Here is a 12094-nt window from a genome sequence, read left to right on the forward strand (position 1 = left end):
CCGCTCTGGAAGTCTAGAAACCAAGCCATTCTTCTGATCTCTGCTCCTGTACAGGTTTTCTCTTACTGTGTTTTAAATTCCCAGGGGGAGGGAAGGGTGGGATACTATTTTGCATCTTGTCAATTACCTGTATTTTGATTAGGGAGAGGCTGGATGGTGGACACTGGAATGTTTCAGGCATAAAAGAAAATGGATTATATGTTGCAAAGTGGTAGAAGGATTAGCAGAAGTTGAATAAATATGTGTAGAAACAGTGAAGGTGAAAACACGCCTTGGTAACAAGGCAACAGACACAGGCAGAGACAGAGGGCGTGGGAACCACAAAAGTGATTTTATTTTAAACCAGAAAGCAACAGCAATGGAGAGCTTGGGCTGAGGGTGTGACAGCATGACTCAAGTACCAGGAACTGAACTTGTTCGGGTGAAAAGAGCAGCATACAGACTTTCATTTCCCGACCAAGCAAATCACATCTGCATCTTTGTGACACTTGTCAGTGGATTCCCATTTACAAAGGCTTGCATTGCCTTTCAGATTTTCTGAACAATTTTGTAAATATTTTTTTAAAGGTGAAGGTTTTGGTGCCCGGTTTCTTTTTTGATATACCAGGCATTGAATCAATCACGAGTGAAAAGAAAAAATTGGTGAGAGTTTTGCTTAAAAATTAGTAAGAGTTTCTTGTTTGTGGCACTATTGATATTTTGGGCCAGATAATCCTTCGTCATGGGGGCTGTGCTGTACACCATAGGATGTTGAGCAGCATTTCTGGTCTCTACCCACTAGATGCTGGGGGCACCTCCTTTCCCAAGTTGCAACAACCCAAAATGACTCCAGACACTGCCAGATTGCCCCCATGTTCAGAAGCACTATTTTAAAAACATTCTCCCATCCCCATTACCATCTTTGTATCCTTTTTTTTTTAAAGACATTTTATAAGGGTAGAGCAGATCATCTGGTTCCCAACACCAAAAGCACATGTATGCGAACAGACATGTGTGTGTTTCTGCAGGCACTGCCCATGTGCCTGGAGCTGAAATGGAATTCCATGTTCGCTGGGGGGCACTGGTTTGGTTCCTCAGAAAGTCTCGAGATCTCAGTACCATAATAAAATGCCTGTTGGTCCTCAGGCCTTTGCCTCTTCTCCAGCAGAAACTCTCATCAACATGTGCAGTTTTTGAAGTCACTTTCTTTTAAAGCCAGAAAGAAAATCTTCACCCAAGCCCACTCTCCATCTTAATCCATCTAGATTCCTACTTGAATTATATTGTCAGCCACTTGTGATGGTGGATTCAGGGTTCTTCATTTCTATCCATCAGGAGAGAGGTACCATGTTTCAGAGTTCAGTTTTGAGGACTGGCTACATAATTTGCGAGGCCCAGTTCTAAACGAAAATGTAGAACCCCTCGTCCAGGCATTACTGAGCATTTCAAGATGGTGCCAGCAGTGTTCACACACCCACGACGTTGGACCTGGAAGCCTTGGTTGGCGTTGCATCAATTTTGTGTATTAATTTAACTGGCACTGCCAGCTCTTCTTCCCCTGTATTGTGATGCCTTCTGTGAAGTAAGAATCTCAAAACAAAATGCCGTGCCCCCAATCCTTTTAAAGAATTCTACTGCAACAAATGTTGATAGCATATATTTTTCAGACTTTCAAAAAAAAATCCACATGGAAATTTTGTCTACATCATTACAGTAATGAAAGTAAACACTGTGGCCTTTCATCATATACATATTTTCCAGTAAATATGACAACATGGAAATAGTAATTGCTACAATCCACAATGTTTTTAAGTTAGCAAAGAGTGAGACTTCCACAACAAAATGATAACATAATCCCTCATCCTTATAAAAATAGCCAAAACATAACCTAAATGGCTTGCAGTGAAAACTGGAGTAGTAACTTCTTTATACTGAAAAAGCATTATAGTTCATGGCAATATTGTCCTCATAAATGCTTTAGATTAACATCATAAGGCAAACTGGAGAATTTATTGTACCTGGAGACCATGATTTAAAAAATCTCAGAAGCTGAGTTTTAGACCCTTTTATTTAAAACCTGTTAGTGTACAAAGTGCATGAAAATATCCATTATTCAGCTACCAAAAAAGTTTGTAAAAATTATTAAGCCAACCCTTTTGGTATATTCAGGGAAGCCTAATGCACATTGTTTTTCTCTTGTAAAAAGAAAAAAATTCCATTAAGTTGGCAGAGACTGAGTAGTTTTTTTCCATTGAGGCATCCATCTTTTAGATGTGAAATTGTTCTAAGTCACTATCAAAATATTCATCTGGGTATAAATAATATAGTAAATATATAGAATCTATCTGTTAAGAAAAAGGAGTGCATCTGCCATTGTAGAGGCAGAAGCCCTGGGGAAGCTGCCCCTGAAACCCAGACTCATGATCACATAATGCGATGCTGAAACAGTGGGTCGGTGAACGAATTTTAAAGAAACAATTCGTTGATTTGCTCAAAAACAAAACCAATAAAAAGTGTCTAAATCCCCCAGTCTGTCAAAACGGCCACCCCAGCAGCCCAGATAAATTTTAGCAATGAAATGGTTGAGAGATGTCATGCCCTTCATCAAGGTAGAACCATTGCCAGATTCCTGGTTCGAGTCCAAGGATGGCTTAGTGTGAAAGTGTCAGTCGCTCAGTCATATCTGACTCTTTGTGACCCCATGGACTGTAGCCCGCCAGGCTCCTCTGTCCATGGGATTCTCTAGGCGAGAATACTGGAATGGGTTGCCATTCCCTTCTCCAGGGAATCTTCCCGACCCAGGGATCGAACCTGGGTCTCCTGCACTGCAGGTGGAGTCTTTACCACTGAGCCACCAGGGAAGGCAAAAAAGCCTTATGTCATGGACCACTCCAATGTCTTAGGTCAGCACACTGAGCATTGTATCTGACATGACATTAGCAGGTTCTACTAGCAGGTTCCAAAATGAGAATAGTGAGTTTGATTTTTTTGTTTTCTTACAACTCTATTTAACTATACTAGAATATAGAGGGACTTCTACATCTTTCGAGATGTGTTTAAAGGTCTGTTTATTATAACTTTTGAAGCACGTATACTAGAGAAGAGTACTTTATGCAATGTCCCTTGTCATTACCAACTCATAAATACAAATGTTTTTTGGTGACTTATGGTTGGATGTGGTATTGGTGGTTGGGGCTATATGTTGATGTCCTAGAGAGCAAAATCGATCCAAAGTGGTGCTGCCATTTGTGACAGAAAATGTTTATTTCCTCAGCCCCAGTGACAAAAATTATTCAGGGGGAGTGGGACACAGGACAGCTAGTAAACATACTGAAGAAACTTCACAGGCCTAAAGAAACTAGTAAAAGGAAGAAGGAAATAGATTTCTATCATGACACAGAATCCCACTTCCGAGAAAACACAAATTGGCCTGAATTTTTCAATCATCAGTAGGATCCAAGGTGAATTTTTTCAATTGCAATCTCATTGTTCGTGTTCTCCCAGCATCATCCTACGAACCATGGAAGAGTAATTACAGGTTTTGCAATAGCAGATCCCCGGCTCCCAAGTCAAGTCTTTCCCTCTTCTGTGTTGCTGTCTCCATCCTACTTGATCCATAAATCCTTCTGACATTGCCGAATGCTTCACAAGAAACCAAGTCAGAAAGCCCACTTACTTCCCTACTAGGTTCAAAACTATTTTTTTTAGTTTGAAAATAGTGGCATATTGTTAGTGTTGGGGTGACAGGACCTGCCATGAGATCTGTAGGAAAGAGGATGTGAGAAGGTGGAGAAACACAAAACTACAAAAGATCTTGTTTCTCAAGCTCAGAGACTTGTGCTGAGAATAAAGGTTGTCAAGAACTGATAAAACTTACAGGCCTCCTAATGTGCAAAACCAGAGAATTCCTAAGAGTTGTAATCCCCGGTTATGTTCCTATTATAAATAATCTATAAATTTTCCTGTAAATACAAAAACAGGGTGAAGAAATTATTAAAGCCTGTACTTAATACAAAACACAGTGAAAGGGGGGAATCACCCATTGGGAGTCCTATCTTAGCTGATTTCTGGATGCTTTTTGTGAGATTTAACCACATTCTGGAAGCCTGTGCTTTCTCAGTCCCCAAAATGGTGGCCACCACCCTTTATATCCCCCAGAAACCAGCTCCACATGCTCAGGGCAGCTGCTCTGTACAGTCTAGATGGTCGGGGATGGGAAGGCCTGTTATGATGGTCAGACATTTGTTCCACACAGTGAAGGTGGGGCACACGGGCTGCGAGAATGTGATGTCGAAAGTGTAGAGGTGGATGGAGTTCAAGGCATCATAGAAAGCGATGGAGCCATTATCGTAGTCGAGCAGAATGCCGACGCGCCGGAGGTGGGGGGCTGGCTCGATGGGGATCTCCTTGCTGTTGTGTCTTACCACCCAGGTATTGTGGCAGCGGCACAGCGCCCAGGAAGCAGAGTTCTTGCCAATCCACTCGTGCTTTGGGGCTGACTTGTATGCAAGGCCAATGGCATACCTGCAGACACAAAAGAGCAATGACAAGAACCATGAGCCACATTGCACACATACATGAAATCCTTTCTGTGATCCTTGGTCATCCCTATTCCCTCTTTAGTGAAAGCTTGGGCAAGAACCCTGACCCCTCTTCCCCATCTTCTTCCCTTCTGGACATAAGAGTTGGCAGAAAGGGGCCATTATACTGACTCAAATTCCTGTTTACTGTGCGGATGTTATGAGAGAATCAGAACTTTGTATTTGGCTGTCTTTTTTTTTTTTTTTTTTTACATTCATGAAGACCCATGCAGTAGATTCGTGAGACCAGTGGCATCCAGTAGAACTTTCTGCAATGACTGACATGTTCTGCTCTGTTCAATATGGTAGCCACAAGCTGCATGTAGCTATTGGGCACTTGAACTGTGGCTGGTGAGACTGAGGAATTGGACTTTTAAGTTAATTACAGTCAAGTTAGTTTCAAGAGCTGCGTGTAGCCCATAGCTACCATCTCGGACAGCACAGCCCTAGACTTCTTCTGACCTTCTAAAGATCTTCTGATCTTCTTTGAATTTTTCAACTGACATCTTGCCTGTCATCTTCCATGACTTCACAAGGCAAGCATGGAAAATGAGTTTCATTTATGGGGATAGGTTCTTTGTCATCTCCTAGCCTCAGTTTTCTCATCTGTAACACAGGGACAATGATTGTCATTGTGTCTCAGAGTTATTTTGAGGAGTTAAGAAAAGAATATGTGTTTAAGATCCTGGGCCTAAGACCTGGCATAGAATAGTCAGTAATTGTTATTTTATGATCTTTGCCCAATGACACATGACTAATAACTACCAGAATAGGAATTTGACCCGAGGATGATTTAAAAGGCCACATGACTTAAACAACACTCCCTAATGCCTTTTCTCACCAGAGGAGCCCTTTTGGTTTTATTTCCTACTGTATTTACAAACATCCTGAATGTCTCTGAGCTGGTGGATATCCTAGTTAATCTAAATGTTCTGTCACCGCTCAAAAAAAAAGTTCTAAATTCTTTCTACAGTGTTCTAAGCTTCTTAATCTCTTTTCAGCCTGCTGAAACATGCCTCCATAATGTAGTATTTCTCAGCTATTACGATAAGCAAGGGCTTCCCAGTGATAAAGAATATGCCTGTTAATGCAGGAGATGTGGGTTCAATCCCTGGGTCCCAGTGATAAAGAATATGCCTGTTAATGCAGATGTGGGTTCAATCCCTGGGTCGGGAAGATCCCCTGAAGGAGGAAATGGCAACCCACTCCAGTATTCTTGCCTGGAGAACTCCATGGACAGAGGAGCCTGGTGGGCTGTATCCGCAAAAGAGTTGGACACTACTTAGCAACTAAACAACAAGATAAGCAAAACCCATCATTCTTAATAAATAGTGAATGATTCAGAGTTCAATTCTTAACATGTTATAGTAGAAACCAGTCTAACTGGATGTTGACATATGGTACATTACCTGCCGTAGAGAGAAAAACTGCACTGGTCTTGACATAATGACATTCTTTCAAACATCATGTGCTGGATTTAGAATATAATCACTTAAAGAGTGATGTGTTCAAAAAAGAAAACACACCATGACTGAATTAAGAGAGGATGGAACTGATCCTCTGGCAAGCATAGGGTACCAGCCTGTGTGCTGTCAAACCTCTGCACTTCACCCTCGTCAATTCTGTTCAGCATTTTAGGGACACTCCTGGGGCTGCATTTCCCAGAATCCTCTTTCCAATATGGAGTCCGGATCAGATTCTGCCACTGACACCCGTGCACAAGATCCAGAAGTTCTAAGAGAAGGCAAAACACTGTTTTCCAGACAGTAGACAGCACACGTGAGGTCTGTGGAAGTTTCTGGGCAGACTCCTGTACCTTGCCTCTGAGCTGTGAATAGCTTTCCGCCTTCCAGGAGAGGAGTAGCGGGCTCCCAGAAGCCTTGGCCCTCTTTCTCCTTGGTATACCTAGAAAAAGACTTTTCTTTTTCTCTGAACCCTAACAGACACTTTGGAAATGTTTTTGTTTTGCACTTTTCGGTATTTTCCTGCAAGACGTTCTATCTGTCCTGGCAGACACCATTTCCCTTTTCAGATAATTTGAAACTTGCATTTGCATCACAAAATAGCCACATTTTTGTATTGTTTCCTTCTTGCTGCTTGTACACCATTTTTATTTTTTAGTAAAGAACTTTGACATTCCTTTCCCATTTGAACCTTAATTGAACCCCCTATGGAGTAGCTGTGGCAAGTATGACTGACTTCATTTAGCAAATGGGAAAACCAAGAGAAGGTTAAAATGAGCAAAATCTAGACTCTCGCCCCTTCTCCCTTAAGTTGGGTTCCTGTAATCTTTGCATGAACCCACATTTAGTTAACACCGTTTCCTAAAATACCAAGAGCACATTAACAGCATTAGAGTAAGAAAATAACTACGTGTCTAGTCCATTAAGCAATGGAAAATACCATTATATTATCATTAATCTGTAAAATTATGTGCATATTTCCAGTGAGCTTGAAAGGTGCAGGCGGAAGGCAATGTTCCATTAAGGTATGCAGTGAGACTCAGAGAATTCAAAAAGTATAAAATGATGTTTCTCAGAGCAATGTTAACATGCCCCATAGCATGGATTATAACATACAAGTAAATTTCAAGTCAGCACTATACTTCACAAGAAAATACATGCATTATTAGCTGTTGCAAATCAAAGTATTACAGGCATTTGATAGTAAAGGTCACCTTTTCCTCGCTAACACCTCCCAGGAAATGTTAAACTACTTTCTACGTGAGAATTTTCTGAAACAGACACGAGTTTGTAAAGATCTGAAGTGTGGCAATTAATGTGAGAATATTTTCCCCCTGCCTCACGAGTTGGTTTTGACATCTGGTGTTTTCAAGGTAATGCTGATCTGTGTTTGTATAACTGAAGTGGTGTAGTGGAATTCCCCACACCATTCGTCAATGGGGATGAGATCATAATGATCAGGTATCATTTATCATAAGTAATTATTAAGGGGGTTGTAATTATTTAGACACTGGATTCTGTCCCAGATTAACAGAGCCCGTTAATTAACTAGAAATGTTTGCTCTTTTGCACCTGCAAAAATTCACTGTATTTTCCTTTGGGCTTTTATCTTGCCCCAGTGCAGCTACACATTGTAAATGCCAGCCTGGACCAGAGCCAAATATAGGGGGAGGATCTGTCCTTCATCCTTCAGAGGGATGTTGAAGCAGGGATGTTCTGAGCAAAGAGAACCTTGAGGGTCACAAGAGGGGAAAAAACCTACTTGCTTGGCTAATATGCAAACCGTTTGGAAAAAGACAACACCCAATCTTATGAATGTGTATCAACACTGTAAAGGACTTAGACATACTACATTGTTTGCATAGACTTGAACTGAAAGGTTTCTTTTTTGTAAAATAAGTGTTTTAGCATCTTTATCTCATAACTAAATACTGTTACCATACTCATCATCTGCAAGTTAGGCAGTTTTCAGTTTTAGGGTTTGTTTTTATTTTTAAAGCAAAGATTCAACTATCACTTATTAAGTACACCACAGTAAGCCTTAAAGTTTTTTTTCCTTTATGGTTTATTACAGGATATATTTTAAAAAAATCTCTTGGAGCAGCTGATTTGACAATGTTGTGTTAGTTTCAGGTGTACAACAAAGTGAACCAGTTATATATAATACACATATCTTGGGAAGATCCTCTGGAGGAGGGCACATCAACCCACTCCAGTATTCTTGCCTGGGGAATCCCACGGACCCAGGAGACTGGTTGGCTCTGGTCCATAGCGTTGCACAGAGTTGGACATGACTGAAGCAACTGAGCACCTACACGTATCCACTCTTTTTTAGACTCTTTTCCCATATAGGTCATTACAGAGTATTGAGTAGAGTTCCCTGTGCTATACCATAGGTCTTTATTAGTTGTCTGTTTTATATATAGTAAATAATGTGTATGTGTTAATCCCAATTGCCCAATTTAACCCTCCCCTCTTTTGTCCCTGATAACCATAAGTTTGTTTTCTATATATGTGACTCTATTTCTGTTTTGTAAATAGTTCACTTGTATCATCTTTTTAGATTCCACATATAAGTGATATCATATATTTGTCTTTCTCTGTCTGATTTCACTTAGTATGATAATCTCTAGGTCCATCCATGTTGCTGCAAATGGCATTATTTCATTCTTCTTTTTATGACTAATTATTACAGGATATTGAACACAGTTCCCAATGCTATACAATAGGACCTTATTGTTTATTCTGTATGTAATAGTTTGCATCTGCCAGTCCCAAACTCCCAGTCCATCCCATCCCCTCCTTCCCTGGCAACCATAAGCCTGTTTTCCACCTGAGTCTGTTTCTGCTTCTTAGATAAGTTCACTTGTATCATATTTTAGATTCCACATATAAGTGCTATCACGTGGTATTTGTCTTTCTGACTTCTGTTACTATGATCATCTCTAGGTCCATTCATACTGCTGTGAATGGCATTGTTTCACTCTTTTTTTAATAGCTGAGTAATATTCCATTGTGTATATATACCATATCTTCTTTATTCTGTTGATGGACATTTAGGTGGCTTCCATGTCTTGGCTATTGTGAATAGCACTGCTGTGTACTTTGGGGTACATGTATTTTTTCAAAGCATGCTTTTCTCTGGATATATGCCCAGGGGTGGGATTGCTGGATCATGTGGTACTTCTATTTTTATTAGTTTTTTTTTAAGGAAATTCCATACTGGTTTCCATAGTGGCTGTAGCATTTTACCAAATCTGGGCCTCTGGTTGGTTTTATAAAGTTTTATTTGCACCCATTCATGAATGTGTGGTCTATGGCTGCTTTTCCCCCACAACAGTAGAGGTGACCAGTTGGGAGAAAATCATCTGGCCTGCAAACCAGAAATACTGGCTCTCTGGCACTTTACAGACAACATTTGTGGACCTTTGGCTAACAGCTTGTACCCTGATTGCACCTATGAGCTGTGTGACCTTGGGCCTCAGTCAGCTCATCTGTAAAATGGGGTATTAGTACTTACATTTCTGGGACTGTTAGGATCAATAAATGAGCTACCATTTGTAAAATGCTTATGCCAGTGCCTGGCATAAAGTTGTGCCAGATAAAGGCTGGTTAGTAAAAATTATAATTGGTCATAAAGGGAGCTATTTAAGTGGGCATCTATGAGACAGAAGGGCAGGGTATGAGGTACGGTTTGTGGCTGTGGAACGGGCAAGGTCAGTTTTGTAAGGTGAACTTGGCAGAGTTCACTAATTCCCATGTCCACTGCCCTGACCTCCACCCCTTGGGCTTAGAGAACTCAGTGGGCTCAAGTCACTGGGCTGGATCTAAGGGACATTTTGAAATGAGTCTCGGCCGAGGATCACTGCTTCCCCCCCCCAGCACTGATGGGCCCAGTTTAGAGTCACAAAACATACAAGGCAACAGAAATTAACTTCGGTGATGAAGAGCAGGAATTAAAGTAGGAATTGGTGAATTTTCTCTGTAAAGGCCAGAGAGCTAATATTTTGGCCTTGTGGACCACAGAATTTTGTCTTACCTAATCAACTCTGCTGTGTGGCTCAAAGGTAGCCATAGACAATATGGAAAAGAATGGGCCTGGCTGTGTTCCCATAAATAGTTTATTTATAAGAACACACAGTGGGCCAGGTTTGGCTGTAGTCGGCTGACCCATGCTTTAAGGCATGACAGGGCAGTATTAGCATACTAGCTTTCACAGGGACTGGGGCTCAAGTCTTGCTGCAAATAGAAAATGGATGGAGTTAAAATGAGTTATTTTTCTTATTGGCCAAATGGTAGATTAAATGATTGCTTAGTACATATTCACTCTCTCCTCTCAACTCCATGGGAGGAATATACTTCCCTGTACCACTGGCCTTGAGCCTGGCTATGGGACTGGCTTTGGCCAATGGGAAGTTAGTAAGACATGATACAAGCAGAGGTTTGAAATGTGCTTGTGTAGTTGGGTTTGTACTCTCAGATTCTTCAAGAAGGACATGACCTGAGTAGCCCACGTGTCCAAACAGGATGAAGAAACCCATGGAACAGACCTAGATCCAACCTGAAGCTTAAAGCAAGGCCCAGTTGAGATTAGCCTTGATCAGCTATCCCAGAGATGTGAGTGTCAGTGAACAGTAGTAACTGATTGTTGGTTGAAGCTACTGAGTTTTGGGGTGTTTATTATGCAGCATTACTATAGCAACAGCTGCCTGATAAAGCTTTTTTGCATATTATTCTTCAAGATGGACCTTGGGCTGGGTTGATGGTCTGACAAAGTATAGAATGAGATATGCTTTTTTTTATAATAATTATAGGACAATATCCATCAATAGCTGAATGGATAAAGAAGGTGTGGTACATACACCCAATGGAATACTACTCAGCTATAAAAAAGAATGAAATAATGCCACTTGCAGCAACATGGATGGACCCAGAGATGATCATACTCAGTGGAGTAAGTCAGACAAATATCATATGATATCACTTATGTGTGGAATCTAAAATATGACACTAATGGACTTATTTACAAAACAAACAGACTCACAGACACAAAAAACAAACTTGTGATAACCAAAGTGGGGAGAGAGGAGGGCTAAATTAGGAGTTTGGGATTGGCAGATACAAACTACTATGTATAAAAGGTGGGGAATAAGGTCATGCTGTGCAGCACAGGGGGCTATGTTCAATATCTTGTGATCATCTACGGTGGAGGAGAATGTGAAAGAGAATACATTTCAGTCAAAGTACCTACCACGTGCTTCCGCTTATGACCACTTCCCAGTAATGGCGGCCGCTATCAATGAACACGTTTCCAGCTACGCCATAGCTGCCTTGGCTGGTGAAGCGCTCGGGCGTGTGGCTCTTTTTGGATGACGACTCATCACGTTCTACTGTCAAGTTATCATGGGACACCTTTAGCTTTCGATGTGCAGATTTGGGGTCCAGTTTAAATGGTTGGCCTAGAAGCAGGGTTACAAGACACAAAAAAGGTAGATGAAAAGAACTGTGGATTTTAACTTAAGCAAGAACATATTTTCAAAATAAGCTTTAAAAAGGACTGTAAAATCATGCAGACAAACATGTCCCTGCCTCTGAGAGCTCGCAGTCAGTCAGCTCTGAGCTGTGGGTGCAAGGTTGCTTCCCTCACTGTTCAACAACAGCATGGGTGAGGGTCAAGCAGAGCCTGTGGTGCAAGCTTTGCTGGGCATCCCAGCTACACACCAGCAGCACAGTTAATGTGCTGGCCTACGTCATCCTGGAAGGGAGGAGAACGAAGACTTCATTTTCAACCATTCCCCTGTTCAGTCGGCTTCAGATGAATTCATGCTCAATAGACCTCAGAAACCAAACACATCAAGACTGCAGGTTTTAATGTTCAGAACATTCTAATGGCTTATATTATTTTGAGATTGTTCCAAATTAGAGCAGTATTCTCATGAGCTTAAAATGATGATCAAATGGGCTATTTTTCAGCCCATAAGATCAGGAGGAAAATGTGGCAGGTTACTACCTACCTGGGTTTTTGAGTCCCAAGTTCATTTATAGACGTAAAAGTTCCTTTATAGACATAAT

General features: G+C 41.1%; 1 protein-coding gene across 4 annotated transcripts in view; it reads right to left on the reverse strand.

Annotated features, from left to right (window-relative positions):
- Positions 1 to 309: 309 nt before the first annotated feature.
- Positions 310 to 12094, reverse strand: part of MID1 (midline 1) — a 195360-nt gene continuing 183575 nt past the window's right edge. For 2 of the 4 annotated variants that reach the window (XM_055565030.1, XM_055565029.1), the window contains exons 9-10: positions 11274 to 11481; positions 310 to 4503 (exon numbers count right to left, since the gene is read on the reverse strand). In XM_055565030.1, the coding sequence (XP_055421005.1) occupies positions 4155 to 4503; positions 11274 to 11481 (557 nt within the window). In that variant the 3' untranslated portion in view covers positions 310 to 4154. Of the gene's footprint in view, positions 4504 to 9975; positions 10262 to 11269; positions 11482 to 12094 lie in introns of those variants that run through there. The other 2 variants (XM_055565032.1, XM_055565031.1) reach the window with 2 other exon arrangements.

The sequence above is a fragment of the Bubalus kerabau genome, chromosome X (assembly GCF_029407905.1).
Source record: "Bubalus kerabau isolate K-KA32 ecotype Philippines breed swamp buffalo chromosome X, PCC_UOA_SB_1v2, whole genome shotgun sequence".
Taxonomy (NCBI): Eukaryota; Metazoa; Chordata; class Mammalia; order Artiodactyla; family Bovidae; genus Bubalus; species Bubalus kerabau.